The 18,923-nt window shown below is 55.6% G+C and overlaps 2 protein-coding genes across 4 annotated transcripts; both read left to right on the forward strand.

Annotated features, from left to right (window-relative positions):
• The first annotated feature begins 1,369 nt into the window (after nt 1–1,369).
• Nucleotides 1,370–11,389, forward strand: LOC139803616 (arf-GAP with SH3 domain, ANK repeat and PH domain-containing protein 1-like). Its single transcript, XM_071759937.1, has 14 exons — nt 1,370–1,466; nt 2,017–2,086; nt 2,481–2,568; nt 2,959–3,007; nt 3,585–3,748; nt 3,944–4,077; nt 4,660–4,751; nt 6,166–6,343; nt 7,175–7,260; nt 7,546–7,661; nt 8,257–8,324; nt 8,785–8,892; nt 9,002–9,197; nt 11,292–11,389. Exons 1-14 carry the CDS (start codon nt 1,396–1,398, stop codon nt 11,303–11,305), a joined length of 1,434 nt encoding a protein of 477 aa, XP_071616038.1. The 5' UTR covers nt 1,370–1,395; the 3' UTR covers nt 11,306–11,389.
• A 1,801-nt stretch (nt 11,390–13,190) lies between these two features.
• LOC139803575 (CMP-N-acetylneuraminate-beta-galactosamide-alpha-2,3-sialyltransferase 2-like) lies at nt 13,191–18,818 on the forward strand. Of its 3 annotated transcripts, none has more exons than XM_071759863.1 (7): nt 13,191–13,305; nt 14,862–15,110; nt 15,376–15,566; nt 15,825–16,004; nt 16,366–16,411; nt 16,546–16,665; nt 16,957–18,818. In XM_071759863.1, the coding sequence occupies exons 2-7, from the start codon at nt 14,874–14,876 to the stop codon at nt 17,122–17,124; spliced, it is 942 nt and encodes a 313-aa protein (XP_071615964.1). In that variant the 5' UTR covers nt 13,191–13,305; nt 14,862–14,873; the 3' UTR covers nt 17,125–18,818. The 3 variants fall into 3 exon arrangements, with proteins under 3 accessions (XP_071615964.1, XP_071615965.1, XP_071615966.1); XM_071759864.1 differs by having other exon boundaries at nt 16,982–18,818; XM_071759865.1 differs by lacking the exon at nt 15,825–16,004.
• The last annotated feature ends 105 nt before the right edge of the window (nt 18,819–18,923 follow it).

Raw genomic sequence — 18,923 nt, forward strand, 5'->3', positions numbered from 1 at the left:
GTGATTCTAAGCCATCTGGATACAGTCATACACAGCCCAGAGACAGAAAGGAATTGTTCCAAGTGATGAAGCTTTCAGAGGTTTGATACCCTTCAGGTGCAGCAGATGGTTTGTATCTATTTCCCGGCATTTCTAGACCTCCATTCTGGTTTGCTTGGACTTTTTCATCTTTCTCCATACCTCCTCTGCAGAGGGCTGGGATGTGGTCCTCACCCAGACACCCTGCCAGCATCAGGTGTACTGTAGGGCAGGTGTCCTCTGGGCATCTGCTGCTTTGTTTGAATTAATCTGCTTTAGGGAGGTACCTTCCTTGTTCCACAATTTGTAATCATTCATGTTAACATCTAATCCTGTAAACAGCAAAAAGGGGGGCAGCAGCAGCACCCCAGAGCAGGGTAATGGAGCACAGCAGCAGCACTCAGCTCCCTCCTGCAGACAAAAGCTCCAAGTTCTGTTCCAGGGCCACATTCCTGTGCCAGAGCCTGTCAAATTTATGGTGGTTTGAAGACCTTTTAATTATTTTAATTACTGACATTGCCAAGGAAAGTAAAAGCAAACACCCACCAGAGTGACCCTCAAGCTGTTGGCTGTTTTTGCAGCGCAGAAAGCTGCAGACAGCTGTCACCTCAGCAGAAGGCAGAGAGCTCCATGGTGCAGGAGTCCTGGTGCTGGGGAGGTCCCTGCTCCCTCCCCTCAAGGTTTCCATGGATGTTCTTGCACATTCCACACCTCCCACCTTAGGAATGGGACCCGGCACATCCCAGGGCCCTGGGGCAGTGGCCAGGGCAAAGGGTGGTGTGGGGACATCTCTGCTGTCCCAGGAGGAGGAGTGAGATGCTGCAGCAGAGCCAGGAGACTCCCTCTGCCCTGTGAGCAGCTCCTTGTGCTCTGGTACCTCCCAGGTGAAGATCAGGCAGGACAAGGAGAAGCTGCAACTCTGTGGCCTTTGGGATTGTCTGAAAACAGCTGGAGCAGAAAGAGGTAAAGTCTGCTCCAGGAAAGCTGGGGAGGGACTTTGGACAAAGGCCTGGAATGATGGGACCAGGGGGGTGGTTTCAAGCTGGAAGAGGGGAGGTTGAGGAATTAGGAAGATTGAGGATTAGGAAGCAATTCTTTGTTGTGAGGGTGCTGAGCCCCTGTCCCAGGGTGCCCAGAGAAGCTGTGGCTGCCCCATCCCTGGCAGTGTTCCAGCCCAGGTTGGATGGGGCTTGGAGCACCCTGGGCTGTGGGAGGTGTCCCTGACCATGGCAGGGGTGGCACTGGGGGAGTTTTAAGGTCCCTTCCAACCCAAACAATTCCACTGCTCTTGGTTGGCAGCAGTGCTGATGGGGTAGGGCTTTGCTGCTATTTCTTTCCTTCTGCCAGGACCCTGGGAAGGGGCCAGAAGGGCACAACATGGACCAGCTGCAAGGGACCAAGCAGTGTGGCACAGAGAAGTCAGGGACCCTCTTCAAGAAAAGTGATGGGTAAGTTGGGATCCAGCAGACCCATTTCATTTGTTCTTTGGGGACCTGGGGCCAGAGCAGGGGTCACCCAGAGCAACCTCCTCTCCCTGGTGGCCACAAGGCAGAGGAACAGAACAGGAAAACATGAAGATGTGTTCCACACTGGCTCAACCTCCAACATCTTTAAACACAGAGCTCCAGGCAGCTTGTCTCTGTCTTTTAGCCCTGAGGTCATTTCTCCCCTGTAAAGTTGCCCTATGTCCTCTCAAGCCCTGTGAACACTGGGGTGAGGACCCAGCACCCACAGCTCTGCACCTGCATCACCTCCACAGCATCTCTGCTGCCTGCCTGTACCAACCTGTCCTGAGACATCTGATGGGTTCTTCTCAGCCCCGAGCAGACCTGGCCTGTGACACCCCCTGGCCATGAGAGCCCCTGCCTGTGGCAGCCCAGCCACCAAGTCTGATGAGAGCTGCAACCTCGTGTTGTGCTTTGCATGGCTCTTGTGCTGCTCTGCACATCTGCTCCTCTGTGTGCGCATCCTCTTGGCTCACCCTCTGCTCATTTCTAGGTGGAGAAAGGTCTGGCAGAAGAGGAAATGCACCATCAGCAATGGCTACCTGACCATCTCACACAGCACAGTAAGAACCTCTTCCTTTCTGCTCTGCTCCTGCCTGGGAGTTGCTGCCCAGCCCCGCGGGGTCCTGCCATGGCCAGGCACACTGATACCCTCCTGGGCTTTCTTAGAACCCTCCTGCCTGCTGCCTGCCCTGCTGGGAAGGCTTCCTCTGGAGTCTGAAGTCCTTGTGACTCAAGAGAGCTTTAGACAAACACAGGAGGCTCTTGCATGTCTGTGTGCATGATCCTGTGGAACTGGGGTGGCTGCTGGGGAAGAAAAGGTCTGTGTTGCTGTTTCTGGCATTGCTCCTGCGAGCAGAGCCAAGGCCCAAGCTCTGGGCTGCAGGCAGCCCCATGGCTCAGGTCCCGTGGTGTTTGTCACCCCTGGAGCCTCTTGATGCTTTCTCCTGCTTGCAGCCCAGCCGCCCCCCAACCAAGCTGAACTTGCTGACCTGCCAGGTGTATCCCAGCACGGATAACAGGAAATGCTTCCAGCTGGTTTCTCGTGAGTGCTGGTGCCTCCCTGGGGCTCCTCTGGGAAGGGCCTGGAGAGGTGGCAGTGCCTGGGGCTGGGGGAGCCAGCACGGGCAGGGCTGAGGGGCAGCTCTGCAGCTTTGTGGGGATTGCCCTGGGCAGCTCTGCAGGACCAGGGATGCACACACAGGGGGTGAGGGGGGCAGCAAAGCTCTGGGGTTGTTCCCAGGCTGCAGCTCATCCAAGGGTCCCTCCTTCCCGGGACAGAAGCCATTCCCTCTGCCTGGGATGTGCTGGGATGGGGCTGAGTGAGACAGAGGTGACTGCTCAGGCTGGGGATCCCTGGGGGCTCTGCTGAGCCCAGCTGAGGGGTGCTGTGCCCTGCCAGGGATGGGTGTGAGGGGTGCTCTCTGTGTTTCAGACAGCCACATGTACTGCTTCCTGGCAGAGGACGAGCAGGACTGTGTTGAGTGAGTATTGCCAGCACCCTCTGTGCCCAAAAAAAGGCTCCTCTGGATCAGGTGCCAGCTCTTCAGCTGATGGAGCAGCACAGCATCGCCCCTTGCTCCATCCCCTTCCCATCCTGACTGTGTCTGGGTCACTCTGGCAGGCTGACCAGCATGGCAGGACATAGAATCAGAGTTTCTTTGGTTGGAAAGGACCTTTAAGGTCATCAAGTCCAACCAAGAACCCAGCACTGCCAAGGCCACCACTAACCCACGTCCCTCAGCACCATGACTACAGGTCTTTTGAATCCCTTTTCAATCCCTCCAAGGATGGTGACTCCACCACTGCCCTGGGCAGCCTGCTCCAGGACCTGACAACACTTTCAAGACAGAATTTTCTTCTAATACCCAGTCTTAGCCACCCCTGGCACAACTTGAGACCATATCATTGGTAGAAGCTGCTGGCACCCAGTTTGCTGCTGGAGCCCCTCACAGGACCTGTGTGTGGTGGCTGCTGGGACAGGGTGGGACAGCAGAGGGACAAACCCCACTGCCCTCCTCACCCTGCAGCCCCTTCCCAAGCTGCTTTCTGTCCCTGCAGCTGGGTCTGCACCCTCAGAAACAGCAAAGAGGAGGCCCTGAACGTGTCCTTCAGCAAGGCACAGGGTGGAGGGGAGAGCAGTCAGGAGGAGCTGATCCAGGCTGTCATCCGAGAGGTCAGAGGGATGCCTGGGAACAGGGAGTGCTGTGACTGCTCAGCTCCAGGTCAGAGCCAGCCCCTGGCCTTTGGGCCACCACTCTTCATCCCCCAGGACAGGCAGAGCTCTGCCCTCCGTGGCTCCTGGAGACCTGCAGCCATGGGAGTCTTGTCCTTCTTCTGTCCTTCTGTGGAGCCCCTGCTCTGGGTGGGGGGAGGAGGGGCAGGAGATGCTCTTGAACCTGGTGGTCTTGTCTCTACAGACCCCACGTGGCTCTCCATTAACTTAGGCATCCTGATCTGCATTGAGTGCTCAGGGATTCACAAGGAGATGGGGCTGCATCTCTCCCACATCCAGTCCCTGTCTCTGGACAAGCTGGGAACCTCTGAGCTGCTGGTAGGACACTGCTGTTTGCTCTGCCCCCAAAACTCCTCCTGCTTCTGCTGGGGCCTCCCTGAAACCAAGTTAATTCAGTGGGTTTCCCACTGAACTGACCCAGACCCACCCGTAATTCCCAGGATTTAGTGGTTATTGTGGCAGGAATTGTCACCCTCAGGGAGCCATCCCACTGTTGCTGGATCACCCATCTCCCTCAGCCCCCTTTCTCCGTCTGCCCCCCGGAGCAGGGGAGCTGTGGGGCTGAGCAGAACGGGGAGCAGGCAGGGGGCTGGAGACCTTGCAGGGGACTGGGTTAGGGCCACGATTGTCCAGGTGCTCATGGGGCTGGCAGGGCCGTGGTGGGAGGTGGTGGGAGCTGATGGGCAGGGATGGGAGTGCTCAGCACAGATCTGGGTGTGGAGAGCAGCTCTGGGCTTGGCTGCAAAGCTGGAGCTGGGACACAGCAGCAGCAGGAGGCAGGGCAGGTCTGCTGCCTTTGGGCACCTCAAAATATCCCCTCTGCCCCTGGTCGGGATCTCAGCCCAGAGCTCCCTCACACGTGGACACGTCCCTTGTCACATCTGCCCTGGCCGATTTCAGCTGGCGAGGAACATCAGCAACTCTGGCTTCAACAGCATCATGGAAGCAAATCTCCCCAGCTGCTCCCTGAAGCCCACAGCACACAGTGACACGTGAGTTGCTCTCCAAGACCTCTTTTTTCTTTTTCTTTTTCTTTTTCTTTTTCTTTTTCTTTTTCTTTTTCTTTTTCTTTTTCTTTTTCTTTTTCTTTTTCTTTTTCTTTTTCTTTTTCTTTTTCTCTTTCTTTTTCTTTTTTTTTTTTTCTTTTTCTTTTTCTTTTTCTTTTCCTTTTTCTTTTTCTTTTTCTTTTTCTTTTCTTTTTCTTTTTCTTTTTCTTTTTCTTTTTCTTTTTCTTTTTCTTTTTCTTTTTCTCTTTCTTTTTCTCTTTCTTTTTCTTTTTTTTTTCTTTTTCTTTTTCTTTTTCTTTTTCTTTTTCTTTTTCTTTTTCTTTTTCTTTTTCTTTTTCTTTTTCTTTTTCTTTTTCTTTTTCTTTTTCTTTTTCTTTTTCTTTTTCTTTTTCTTTTTCTTTTTCTCTTTCTTTTTCTTTTCTTTTTCTTTTTCTTTTTCTTTTTCTTTTTCTTTTTCTTTTTCTTTTTCTTTTTCTTTTTCTTTTTCTTTTTCTCTTTCTCTTTCTCTTTCTCTTTCTTTTTCTTTTTCTTTTTCTTTTTCTTTTTCTTTTTCTTTTTCTTTTTCTTTTTCTTTTTCTTTTTCTTTTTCTTTTTCTTTTTCTTTTTCTTTTTCTTTTTCTTTTTCTTTTTCTTTTTCTTTTTCTTTTTCTTTTTCTTTTTCTTTTTCTTTTTCTTTTTCTTTTTCTTTTTCTTTTTCTTTTTCTCTTTCCTTTTCCTTTTCTCCTTTTCTTTTTCTCCTTTTCTTTTTCTTCTTTTCTCTTCTTTTCTTTTCTTTTCTTTTCTTTTCTTTTCTTTTCTTTTCTTTTCTTTTCTTTTCTTTTCTTTTCTTTTCTTTTCTTTTCTTTTCTTTTCTTTTCTTTTCTTTTCTTTTCTTTTCTTTTCTGCCCTGCCCTGCCCTGCCCTGCCCTGCCCTGCCCTGCCCTGCCCTGCCCTGCCCTGCCCTGCCCTGCCCTGCCCTGCCCTGCCCTGCCCTCTCCCTTCCCTCTCCCTTTCCAGGGGTTAGGTCCGTGTCCCTCACCCATGGGCACACACTCTGGTGCTGTCTCCCTGCAGTGACCAAGCACATGGCATTGCCCCACCTCCTCCCACCTTGAGGTCAGGACAGGGACAGAGGATCTGGGGCTGGAAAGGGAAAGGCCAGCAGAGAAACAAATGGAGCTGCAGAGCTGGGCAGGGAAGGGTGGGAGGGTGAAGCAGGACAGGGGACAGGGACTTGCAGAGTGCAGAGCAGCTCACTGTGATCAGTGACTGGGTTGGTGGGGTCAGCACAGGCATCAACCACCTGCTGAGGATGAGGGACCCCCATCTCCATCCCAGAGAACCCCAGGGGACAGCTGGGGGGGCAAGAGCTGGGAGCTTCTCTGGGGTCCCTAACTCACACTGGGATGGTCTCTGCCAGGGCCTTTCGGAGAAAATTCATCATTTCCAAGTATGTAGAGAAGAAATATACCAAGAAGAGGGCCCCTGCTCACTGCTCCAGCCTCTCCAAAGCTGTCAAGGACAAGGACATATTTTCTTTGCTCCAAGCACATGCAGAGAGCGTGGATTTGAGCGAGGCTGTTCAGACCCCTCTGCAGGTATGGCCATGTGTCCCCTGGTGGCTTTGCTGCCACCTCTCCAGCTGCCCAGAAGGGTCCCCATGCCCAGGAGGGGACAGAGCTTTCTGGTACAAATGGTGCTCTCTGCATCAGTCTGGGAGCAACAGGCAGGTGAGGACCCCACAGCCCTCCTGGTGCTGGGAGGAGGGGACAGAATTCCTAACCATGAGCCCAGGACATGCCAAAGGCCCACCTGGAACAAAGATCTACCTGGGAATGGGTTTTCTCAGGATTTTTCTGAGCAGCTTTTTCTCAGGGCATCCAAGTCTAACTATGCTGGCAAAGCAGGGCAGCATTTTTTCCTGCAAATCCACAGCGTGGGTCTGTGCTGGAAGTGTGAGAGGAGAGCACAGCCCCAACCCCGGGCCCTGGGCTGTGCCATCTGCCACCCTCTTTGCCAGCAAGGACACCAGAGGGTGTCCAGCAGGGTGACAGCAGAGGAGCAAAGTGCTGCAGTGGTCAGGAAGCAGCAGCAGCAAAGTGAGGAGCAGCTCCTTGGGGAGCTCTGGTGAGCTCAGGGACTTGGCAAGGGTCAGGTGTGCTCCGGGGGGGGGGAATGTCACCTTTGGTTGCCTCAGTTTCTAAGTGTGGGAAGGGGATGGTTGATTCTTCTCCATGAAGCTGTGAGCCATGGCTCTACACATGTCAGCAAGGTTCACACCAGCTTTGGTGGGCATGATGCTTAACAATCAAACCTGTTCCATCTCTGAGGAATTTAAAATTCCCCTAAAGCCCCTAAAGAACAGTGCTGCTGTCTGTGTGGTGTGGGCAGGCACAGCCTCATCCCTGCTGTATTTCTCTTGGTTCCAGGAACCTGGGGAGACTCTTCTCCACCTGGCAGTGCTGCTCTCTGATAGAACCTCTTTGCATATCGTTGATTTTCTTGTCCAGAACGGGTAAGTTCATGACACCACTCAGCTCCTCATGGCATGGTGCAAGACTGGTGCTCTTCTCCAGAATGCTCCTCCAAAAATGACACAAATTACCAGGGTGGGCCTTGTGCTGGGCTTGGGGTAAGTACCCTGGGATCAGAGGAGTCCTGGGGTTCCTGGCTGCCTCAGGGCTGAGGCGTGATGGTGGTGGTGAGAACCTCTTTTTTGGCTGAGGTGGGAAGGAGGTGGGTGGGAGCAGCAGGCAGGGTTTGCTGGGGCTGACAGAACCCACCCCATCCTCTGCTGCAGCAGGAGCCTGGCAAAGCAGACCTTGGAGGGGAACACAGCCCTGCACTACTGCTGCTCACACAACAAACCCCAGTGTCTCAAACTGCTGCTGAAGGCCAAAGCCAACATCACCATCAGTGAGTGCCCAAAGGACCCTCCACCCTCTGCTCACCTGGGATGCTCTCAGCTCTCCTCTGAGGGGGAGGAGAAGGGGTCTCTACAGGACCTTAAAGCTCCCCCAGTGCCACCCCTGCCATGGTCAGGGACACCTCCCACAGCCCAGGGTGCTCCAAGCCCCATCCAACCTGGGCTGGAACAGGGATGGGGCAGCCACAGCTTCTCTGGGCACCCTGGGACAGGGCTCAGCACCCTCACAACAAAGAATTGCTTCCTAATATCTATCCCCTCTTTCAGTTTGAAACCCTTCCTCTTCATCTTATCTTCTCATCTCATCCAAAGTCCCTCCCCAGCTTTTCTGGAGCCTCTCCAGGTTCTGGAATGTGTTCTAAGGCCGCCCTGGAGTCTTCTCTTCTCTAGGCTGAACAAACCCAACATTCTCAGCATGTCTCCATAGCAGAGGTGCTCTAACCTTCTAATCCTCCTCGTGTCCTCCTCTGGACTTGCTCCAACAGCTCCATGTCCTTATTCCTTGCCCCCAGCTGCCCTGGAAGCAGCAGTGCTGTTCAGTTCAGTGTGCACAGGGCAGGCCCATGGTGTTGTTTCCCCTCACAGCTAATGAAGCAGGAGAGACAGCCCTGGATGTGGCCAGGAGGATGGGACATCCCCTGTGTGAAGAGCTGGTAAGACACTGTGCCTCATCGCTCCTCTGCTTTTGAGACACATCCCAGTGGCAGAGAGCAGGGGGGGACCCACACCTGTGGACATGTCCTGCAGGGCCACCAGTGTCCCTCAGCATCTCCAGTGCCACCATGGGATGCAGAGGAGGGCGCAGAGGGGCGATCCCCCTGGCCTGGGGTTCTTCAGAGCAGAGTGGTTTGGGATAGGCCAGGCAGGGGTGATGCTGTGCCTGGGTGGGGGACCAGGACCTGCACTGAGGCTGCATGGGAGGAGGACATCTCCTCAGCAGGTCCAAGTCTTCTGCCATGTCCTGGTTTCTGTGTTTGGAGAGCTTGGCATGACCCCACTCACAGCTGCAGATGTTGCCCTGATGGGTGGGTGGAGATGGGGTCAGTAGCTCCCTGTGGGGCTGTGGGACAGGACAGGGCTGCTGGGTCCTCAGGGAGCTCCCCTCTGCCTCAGCTATTGCAGGCACAGAGCAAACAGTTCAACCCCAAAGTCCATGTGGAGTATGAGTGGTGTCTGAGCCAGGATGGAATGTGTGAGAGTGATGAGGAGCTGGATGAGAAGGTGAGGTCCTGGCAGGCTCTGTCCTGGGGCTGTGCATGCTGCCCCTGCTCCCAGGGGGCTGGAGCTCCAGCCAGACCCACTCTACCTGACCCTCACATCTCTTTCTCAGCTGGGTCCTGTGAAGAGGGAACCTGCCTGTCCCCAAAGCTGCTGCCACCCCCCTGCCCCTGCCCCCAGGCCGGTGGCAGTGCCATGGTGGGGGTGGCAGGACACCTGGCCCCTGCCTGGCACCCAGCTCCACAGCATGGAGGTGCCACCACCCCCCTCCACAGCCCCCCCACCCCCACCCCGGAGGGCAGAGCCAGGTGAGACCCCATGGGCAGGGCTGGGTGAGGGGCTGCCCCTGGGACCATGGGCAAAGGCTGCTGGGGAGGGTCCTGAGCCCTGAGGGGGCCTGGAGGGTGTCTGGGGCCCTGGGACACACTGCCCCCTGCTCCCTGAGGGACAGAGGACAGCTGGTGCTTCTAATGGGATGTCCTGGTGGTGCTGATGGTCTTAGTGGTGCTGGTGGTCCAGGTGGTGCTGGTGCTCCAAGTGGTGCTGGAGGTTCTGGTGGTGCTGATGGTGCTGGTGGTTCTGGTGATGCTGGTGGTGCTAATGGTGCTGGTGGTGCTGGTGGTGTCCAGGACCATCCTGGACCATCCTGACCATTGTCCATGGATCAGGCTCAAGAGGCCTCTTGCTTGGCTGTCAGACCCGGGCTTTTGTCCTGGGGTTTGCTGTGCTGCTGGAGATGCTGAATGCAGAGAAGGGAATGATCTGTCCCCACCTTTTGGGCAGTGATTTTGTTTCCACGGGTGGCCCATGGCAGGACACTGCTCACCTCCCCACACCCAGGCAGGGTGGCAGGATGGGGGCTGAGGCACAACACAGCCCTTGTAGAAAGGGGTGAGCACAGCCCTTGGTGCTCTGGGTTGGAGATCTGGACACCTGGAGCTCCAGAAGCATGGGATGGAGGGTGCCAAGCATCCACCCCTGGCTGCTGGCAGCTCTTGAGGTACCTTGGAATTGTGCAGCCTACCTCCTGGTGACACACTTGTCACCCCAGCTGCCCGTCTATGTCCTTCTGCCATACTCCTTTCCCCTGCTGCCCCTCTCCACCCCCTCCCCAGTTCCTGCTCTCTCCAGCTCTCAGCTCAATGGGATGGTTGCTGCCCACACTGCACTGCCTGACAGTGGTGGTTGCCTGTGATGAGAGGTGGGAGATGACCAGGCTGATGGTGTCACAGGTGCTCTGGAAGCCACAGATCCCCTCTGCATGCCTGGCCCCAGCACAATGGGACAGCCTGGACCACAGGAATCCCTTCAGGAGACAGATTCTGGCCATGCCTGGGCTGTCCCACCTCATCTGCCTTGGAGGAGCAGTGTGGTAAGTGGCCTGGGTCACCTCAGCCCAACTCCTGCCCATATTTGTGGTTTTGAACTCAGATGGAGTTGGCTCCTGCACTTCTGCTGTGACTCCTGATGTTGCTGTCTCCCTGGGAGGTGCTGGCAATGCTTCCAATCTCCCCACAAAACTCCGCTGCCTTTGAAGGGCAGCCTTGTTTGTGAGTTCAGGGTGTTGACAAGTCAGGGTGAAGTTCTGGGTGGGGAGAAGGGTGCAGTGTCCTCACTGCCTCTCTCTGGTCTAGGGGACACCCTCCTCCCCAGGGGCACTCTGCAGAGGTAGAAGGTCCCTTTCATTAGGGTCACCTTGCTTGGGTTACTTCATCTTAGGGTTGCACTGAGCAGCACAGCTGAGTCCTCACACAGAGCTGCCCAGAGAGATCCAGGACCTCATCCAGTGCTGCTGGACCTGCAGCAGTCCTGGGGTGAGGAGCAGGAGCCTCTGGAAGGATGCTCCAGCAGGAGGTGTCCCTGTCCCAACCAAACTCCAGGAGCTGACGTGCCAGCTCTGCCCTCCCTCTGGGCAGAAAACCTCCCAGCCTCTCAGCATTGCTCCTCATAGCTTTGCCAGGGCCTTCAGGGTGCAGACCCCAGAGCTATTGAGTTTGTGGCTGGGGGAGCTGAGGAGGCTGAGGGAGCTGAGGAGCTCTCTGCTGCCCACAGGACACGCGGCTGCTACGCAGGGTCCGTGCTCTCCATGACTGGGAGGCTTCCCAGGAGGATGAGCTGACCTTCCACACAGAATAGGGAATTGTGGTGGCTGGAAAGGAGGACAGCAACTGGTGGGTGAGTAGCCCTACAGATGCTGACTGGGGTGCACTCAATGCCCTCTCCTCCCCTCTCTTGCCTCTTTCCAATCACTGTTGCACCCGTTGTCATCTGCTCTGCATCTGTCTCTCCACCTTTTCCTTGGCAACCAAACGCTGACAGCACACCACGGGGACAGTTCCTCACCCCTCCTGAGTGTCCCTCTGCCATTCTCACCAGTCCTTTTCCCTCCTTTCTCCCTGCAGAAAGGGTGTATTGAAGGACAGCCTCACAGGCAAGATGTCTTCCCTGCTTCCTTTGTCCACGTGCTCCATGTAGGAGCTGTTTCATCTCAAGAAGGAAGATCTAATCAGCTCCTTAAAATGTGACTCCTCAAGCTCCCATTTCATCAAGGGCTGCAGGGATGAGTGGGCTGGGAGCACCCCTGTCCCCTCAACACCCCTGTTCCCCCAACACCCCTGTCCCCTCTTCCCTCTCCTCCTGTGGCCTTGCTGGCAGTGCCAGGCTGTCCCAAAGGATCCTTGGCCAGGCCAGGGGACAGGACACCCCACTCCACGTGCTCCATAGCTGTGCCCCCACCAGAGCTGTGTACCCATGGATGAAGCAGCCCGGGGCTATGCTGCTGCCCAAGGCTGGCTCCTGCTTGCCCTGAGCACCCTGTTCCTGTGCTGCTCTCTCTGTTGGTGCTCAAGGAAATGGTGGCAGAGTGGAGCAGTGCCGGGCCCTGTAGGACTCCAGAGCTTCCCTTGGAGTCATCCTGGCCTGCAGACCCTGGGAAAGGAGCCTTGGCTGAGGGCTGAGCATGCGGGAGCTTGGAAATGCAAACAACGGGTTTGGAGCCACCACCACCACGAGCCTGCACTGTCCCTAATTCCTCCCACCCCGCTATCACTCCTTGTGGTGCAGAAAATTTCCCCTGTGGCAGCTCAGGGCTTTGCCCCTTCAGTGTCAGCCCCCAGCAGCGGTGCAGAGCCCTCTGAGCCCACTGCCCATAAACACTGTCTCTTCAGTTCTCTGTGTTTTCCAGGACTGTTCTAGTTTGAGTTTCTAGATGCCTCTTCTTTGCCACTCCCTCAGGCACCAAAACTTCCTCACCAAAACCACCAAAAGCTCCTCACAGGCATCAGTGTAAAGAGGGCTGAGCTCCCCTTGGATGAAATGTCCACTGTTGAGCTTGTGAGGCTCTTCTCTGCTCCTGTTTTTCTACATTTCACAGAATCACAGAACCATCGGGGTTGGAAAGGACCTCTGAGATCCTCAAGTCCAACCCTTGATCCACTCCCCCCGTGGTTCCCAGACCATGGCACTGAGTGTCACATTCAGTCTCTTCCCAAAAACCTCCAGGGATGGAGAATCCACCCCTTCCCTGGGCAGCCCATTCCAATGCCTGATCTCTCTCTCTGCAAAGAATTTCTTCCTAATATCCAACCTAAACCTCCCCTGGCAGAGCTCCCCTGGCTCCTCCCCAGCTCTGCCAGGGGAGGTTTAGGTTGGATATCAGGAAGAAATTCTCAAGCCCATGGCCTCTTGTCTTGTCTCTGCCTGGGAGCAGAGCCCAACCCCCCCTGGCTCCAACCTCCTTTCAGGGAGTTGTAGAGAGTGATGAGGTCTCCCCTGAGCCTCCTCTTCTCCAGCCTCAACACCCCCAGCTCCCTCAGCCCTTCCTCACAGGACTTGTGCTGGATCCCTTCCCAGCCTCCTTGCTCTTCTCTGGACCTGCTCCAGCACCTCAATCTCCTTCCTGAGTTGAGGGGCCCAGAACTGTACACAAGTGTCACATTTTCTTTGGCATATTTCACAGCTTTCTTCAGTCCCCCCTGTCAGAATCCCAGCCAGGAGGGCAGAGAAACCATCATGTGAGGAGGTGCTGGATGCACCAGGCTGTTGGTGGTGTCAGTGTTAGCAGAAGCTGAGCCATCCCAACAGGACCTGGATGGGCAGGAGGACATTCCCACCCCAGGCAGCTTCTCCAACCCCCAGAGGAAAATTTTAATGTTCAGATTCCTGATTGAACGTGGGAACATGGCCAGGGCACCCAGCTCCAGAGGGACTGGTGGTGCTGGGCTGTGTGGGAGGGCTGTGCTGGGACACCAGGCTGGAGGAGGGATGGCAGCCCTGTCCTGGTGTACCCCACGTCATGGTGTGACACTTCCTCTTCCCGTGCCGGATATTGCAGCCTGCAACAGGCACTGGCGAGGCCACCGACCCTGGGAATGTCACCTTCACCCAGCCCTGCTCAGCAGCACTTCTGAGGAGGAGGTAAGGGCCCTGGGGACGGCCTGCTGGGAACCAGGGGTCACCACACCACCAGGGTGGTCACCACACCACCAGGGTGGTCACCACACCACCAGGGCCCTTGTCCTGGCTCTGGGGCTGTACAGCTGCTGGCGGTGTCCCCAGGGGCTGTGGGGATGGGGACAGGTCTGTGGGCACCAGGCTCTGCCAGCTGCAACAGCCAAAACTCTGTGGTGTGGGGAACCCGAGGAGAGGGCACCTCTGGGTGCTGGGTCAGGGGTGTCCTTCAGCTCCCCAGCTACGACTGACAGCAAAAAGCTTCATGAAATATTCACCTGTATCCTGGGTGAACCCAGAGCCCGTGTCCCCTGGCTCTGGGCTAAGTGGAGCTGCTGGTGCTGGCCACACAGCCACAGGCCACCTTGTTTGTCGCCCTGTGTGGGCTGCAGCTTCGTAACCCCCCTGGCTCCATAGGAACCTGAACCACCCCAGCAGACCCTGTCTCCTGGGCTGCTCCTTCCCTCCATCACAGAAATACCCATGGCTGCTGCAGGAGGGCAAAACGCTAAGTGACAGGGACTGGTGGCTCCTGGCAGGGAGACTCTCAGGAGCTTTTGGGGTTCCCCTAAGCCTGTGAGGTGAAGATCCAGCATTTTGTGGCCACTTCCTGCTTGGTAGCACATGTTGTTTCCGGAGCCTCTGGTGTCTTGTTCCTGCTTCCCTTCAAGAAGAGGTGACAGCTCAGTTGCTTTTTGGAAGGTCAGGGCTGCAGGGCAGAGCAGCCACTGCTGCCACCACTGTTGCTCCTGTCTGCTCCTCTACAATCTCTTGGCTCTGCTCATTGCTCAGACCACCCAGAGCAGCAGCTCTGCTGCCAGGGGCACCTCCTGTGGCTCAGGTTTGGGTACCGTGGCCACCAGGTACCTCTGTGCTACAGAAAATGGTTCATGTGGAGAAACGAAGCTGGTGCTGACCCCATGGCCCCAGATCAGCACTTGGGAGGACTCGGGGAAACATACGGTGCTCCTCTGAGGACAGGAGGGGTTTTCTCTCCTTCAGCTTCCCCAGCACAGAAGGGATCCCCCCTGCCCTCCCCCCAAGCCTCCTGCAGTTCCTTCTGCCCCTGGGATGGAGACTGTCCCTGCATCCCTGCTCCTTGCTCTAGCCTTGGCCCATGGGAGTCGGGGCCCAAGAGGCTGAGCACTTCATGAGCCCCCTGAAGACAAGAAAACCCTTTTCCTTCTGATTTTAGGCTTACATCAATGCTTTTAGGTGCAGAACAGAAACATCACGTAAGCAGGGGTGTTTAAGAAAGGTTCCTGCATACAGATGGCAGTTGGTACCCCCTGCTCCTTCCCCGGGTGGTATCTTGGTGCCCTTGAGGCTGCAGAAGCTGGGGGTTGGTGGTGGGGTCTGTGCAGCCCCCAGCAGGGTTTGGGGCAGAGCACAGCAGTGGAGCCACCGAGGGCTTTGAGAAGGCAGAGAGGAGTGGGCAGCTCCAGGTCCCTGTGGGGTTGGTGAGCACCCAGAGGGTGTCCCAGAGGGTCACTGCCACTGTCCCTGGGGACATCCGGCTGCAGGTGGCATGAAGGATGCAGAGGTGGCAGAGGCGGCTGCGGTTGGTGCTGCCCCTGTGCCTGCTGCTGCTCCTCTGGCGATGTCTCCGAGCCCCCAGGGATGGCCCCGGGCCCACCCCTTGGGCTCCCTCCCCCTGCCCCACCCGTGCCAGCGGCTCCGCCTGGTTCAACGCCCGCTTCGACCCGGCCGTGGGGCCTCTGCTGATGGGTGCAGGCCAGGAGCTCCCCTCTGATGTGGTTCACTGGTGGATGGTGAGTGGGGACATTCCTGGGCTCCCTGAGGCTGTCTGTGGTGGGGCAGGGCCGGGGCCAGGTTGCAGGGGTGTGCTGTGGGATGAAGAGGGTGCAGCCCCCCCCCCAGCTCTCTGGGCTGTCCACCCCCCCCCCTTTCCTAGTGTCTCATTGGGCTTTTCTGTGCCTTTCAAGGGCACTGCTGGGAGCGTGGGGGCTCCATCCCTTTGGGGTGCTGGTGAGGAGGATGATGTCCCTGATGCTGTCCCTGCCCTTGCTCCCCCAGACGCTGCAGGGCCCCCCCAGAGGTCCCCAGCTCCAGGCCATAATCCAGCAGCTCTTCACTGTTCTCCCGGTCCCAAACAACAGCTCCTGGGAGCCCTCTGGCTGCAGGACGTGTGCGGTGGTGGGGAACTCAGGGAAGCTCCAAGGTTCTGGCCACGGGCTGTGGATCGACACCCACGACTGGGTGCTGCGGTGGGTGACTGAAGTGTTTGGGTCATCCCTGTGTTCCCTGGTGTGCCCCAGCCCCAACCACTTTGTGAAACTCACCCACAAGAGCCCTGCCATGGCCTGGGGGGGGTCCTGCTCCCTGGAACCCCCAGCCCCGGGGCACACACTAACCCTGTGTCACACATGTCCCCTCTCTGCTGCTGGCCAGGGTGAGCTGTGGTGTCCCTGCCCAGCGGGGCCAGTGCATCCTGCACCTTCATGTACCTTCCCCTTGTGCCTTAGGATGAACAGAGCAAAGATCACTGGCTTTGAGCTGGATGTTGGCAGGAAAACAACCCATCACTTCATGTACCCGGAGAGCGCAGTGAACCTCGGGCCTGGTGTCCACCTGGTCCTTGTCCCCTTCAAGCCACTGGACCTGCAGTGGGTCACCAGCGCCTTCTCCACCGGAGAGCTCACACAGTGCGTTGGCTCGAGGGGACAGTGGCCCTTGTGCTGGAGACACAGGGGGTGCCATGGGGACCCTGGTGCCTCACCATAGTCCTGGTGGGACAAAGGGCCCCTGAGGGAGGGTTCTGGCACCCCCTTGGTAGGTTTGGGGAACCCCATCCTGTAGCCCCCAGAGGTGGGATGGTGGCTGTCCCCACTGTGGGGCTGTGGGTTTGATGTGTCCCTTCCCAGAGCCAGGCGTGGGAATGCTGCTGGAAAAGCCCAAGAGCTGGGAATGACATGGGGCTGGGTGCTGGTGGGCACAGCCACCCTCACCAAGAGAGCCCAGCAGCAGGAGTGCCCCACGCTCACTGCTCTCCTCTGGCTTCTGCAGCACATACGTGAGGGTGAAGCAGTTCATCAGAGCTGACAGGAACAAGGTAAGGGCTGCAGCTCCTCCAGGCAGAGCTCCAGGGGGAGGTGAGCAGAGATAGCAAGTGGGAGTAAATGGCTGCACTGGTGGCAGGAGCCAGCTGTCCCCTTGGCAGCTGATGGCTCCTCCTCTCCTGCTCAGGTGCTGATCCTGAGCCCAGCTTTCCTCAAGTACATCCATGACAATTGGACTCAGCGGCACGGGCGCTACCCCTCCACCGGCTTCACCGCCCTGCTCTTCGCCCTGCACACCTGCCAGAGGGTGAGTGTGGCCCATGGGACACCCCTGTGACCATCCCATCCCTGTGGCCATCCCATCCCTGTGACCATCCCATCCCTGTGGCCATCCCACCCCTGTGGCCATCCCATCCCTGTGGCCATCTCACCCCTGTGGCCATCCCATCCCTGTGACCATCCCATCCCTGTGACCATCTCACCCCTGTGGCCATCCCATCCCTGTGGCCATCCCATCCCTGTGACCATCCCACCCCTGAGGCCATCTCAGAGCTGTGCAGCTGCTCTGCAGCAATGGCCATGGCTGATGTCTGCACAGGTCTCTGTGTTTGGCTTTGGAGCAGACAGGGAGGGGAACTGGCACCACTACTGGGAGAAAAACCGCTGGGCCGGAGCCTTTCGCAGGACGAGGGTCCATGACGCCGATGCTGAATTCAGTCTCATCCAGAGGCTGGCAGCAGAAGGCAGGATTTTATTCTACAAATGATGCATCTCTAAAAAACTGAAGCCAGGCTCTTGGCACAGGCACTGACTGTTGGCTTCTTTATCTTGCTTCTCTTCCCAGCACTGCCCTGTGCACAGGCTCACAGCCCTGTCCAGCCCTGGCAGCGGGTGCCAGGAGGTGACAGTTCTGTGGCACAAGGGATGTTGGATTTGGCTGGACACTGCTGAGCACTGCTCTGTGCACACCAGCCAGGAGAGAGGGAGGGGAGACAGTGGAGCTGGAGGTGGGCATGAAGCCCATGAGCTGATGTGTGTGTCCCTGTGGTGGCCACGAAGCCACTGTGTGACAGCAGTGCTGGTGACAGCAGTGCTGGTGACAGCAGTGCTGGTGACAGCAGATGCTCAGACTTGGCTGCCAGCAGTATGGAGCTGACATTTCCACTCAGTCATGGCTTTGGGGGAGGGTCATAGCTGTTCCTTGGGCAGGGAGGAGTGTTCCTTTCCCATCTATTTATAAGGAAACATTTTTACAATTTCATCTAAAAGTAATAAAGGAAAAAAATCACACATGAAATCAAGAATCAAGTACAGCTGAAATGAGATTGAATAGAGTTTGAAAGCACAATGACTCTACCATTCACATTTCCTTTACTCTTTGAGCCCTAACTGCTCTGCACAAGCACCATCTCATTCAGCCCCTCCCTGCAGAACACAGGTGCAGAGCCCAAGCTGCCCAAAGGAGGATTCTCCTCCAGAGCAGGGGCTGCAGGATGCCTTTTCCTACCTTCAGTCACAAACACCTGTGAATCAGACTCAGCTTTTCCATGCCTGTTACTCACTTGGTCTTTCAGTCCATTAAAACACCAGATTTCTCCTACTCACAAGCTCCATTTTATCACAGAACCTGGTAATTACTGGAGCTGACTACGAGCTTCATTGAATTTCCACTTCTCCAGCTGGAATTTCCCTTTCTCTTTGTGCTTCTCTTCTTTTCTTCTGCTCTGTAATGTCCAGGTTCCTTCACTGAGCTTTGCACAACCTTCTCTCTGTTTTCTGGAGGTCCCAAGCAGTGTCTCTGTGATGCTCTCTGCTGCTCCTCCCAGGTTTATAAGTAGTTGGCTTCCTTATCAAAACCAAGCAATGAGCTGAGAGCTGGTTAACTCTGGGTTAATCTCTTGCTGCATTTGTTCCACTCATCTTCCCCCTCATGGTTTCAGATTTAGTTACAAAGCTGTGTGCTCTGCTGAGCAAGAGGAGCAGGTCAGGTCACTTTTTGTTCCTGATAAAACATAGAGATCCACATCCTATTCCTCACACTGCAGTAGTGCTGCACGACACTGACCTGATGGATTTATCACAGAGCTCTGGTTCAAATGTATTTAGTTTTTTTTACAAACCCATTTTTTCCCACTATTCGACCTTGGAGATTGATTGATCTCCTTACCCTCACCTCAAATTGCTTCTCTCCCCGATTGAAAAAAAAAAACCCAAATAAAATGCAGGGTTTTGTACTCTGTGGTTTGTAGATAAATTAAACTATTTTAAAAAACACCACCACCAAACAAAACCTACTTTCAGATGACTTCTGAAATGACTTTCTCTGTTCCTGTCACACTCACTGTGCACTGCTGGACCAATTGCTTGGACCAAGTCTCGAGTCATTAACAAAGCAAATCCAGAACTGAGGTTTAAGAGTAATGAGGTTGTTTTGCCTCAAAACGAAGCAGGACTCAAAAACATCTTCTTTTTCCATGTTCTTTTCAGATTTCTCCCAACAGCCCCATACCAAGCACAATAAGAAACAAGACCCCATTATCATCAGGGTATTTACATACTTTGCCA

Source organism: Heliangelus exortis, chromosome 16 (genome assembly GCF_036169615.1).
Source record: "Heliangelus exortis chromosome 16, bHelExo1.hap1, whole genome shotgun sequence".
Classification (NCBI taxonomy): Eukaryota; Metazoa; Chordata; class Aves; order Apodiformes; family Trochilidae; genus Heliangelus; species Heliangelus exortis.

Bases quoted from the DNA above. Each gene is read 5' to 3' on its own strand.
- LOC139803575 (XM_071759863.1), top strand. From the start codon at position 14,874: ATGCAGAGGTGGCAGAGGCGGCTGCGGTTGGTGCTGCCCCTGTGCCTG. The intron at 15,111-15,375 runs GTGAGTGGGGAC...TTGCTCCCCCAG, and splicing joins ATGTGGTTCACTGGTGGATG to ACGCTGCAGGGCCCCCCCAG. The intron at 16,666-16,956 runs GTGAGTGTGGCC...ATGTCTGCACAG, and splicing joins CCCTGCACACCTGCCAGAGG to GTCTCTGTGTTTGGCTTTGG.
- LOC139803616 (XM_071759937.1), top strand. From the start codon at position 1,396: ATGGACCAGCTGCAAGGGACCAAGCAGTGTGGCACAGAGAAGTCAGGG. The intron at 4,078-4,659 runs GTAGGACACTGC...GGCCGATTTCAG, and splicing joins TGGGAACCTCTGAGCTGCTG to CTGGCGAGGAACATCAGCAA. The intron at 7,662-8,256 runs GTGAGTGCCCAA...TTCCCCTCACAG, and splicing joins CAAAGCCAACATCACCATCA to CTAATGAAGCAGGAGAGACA.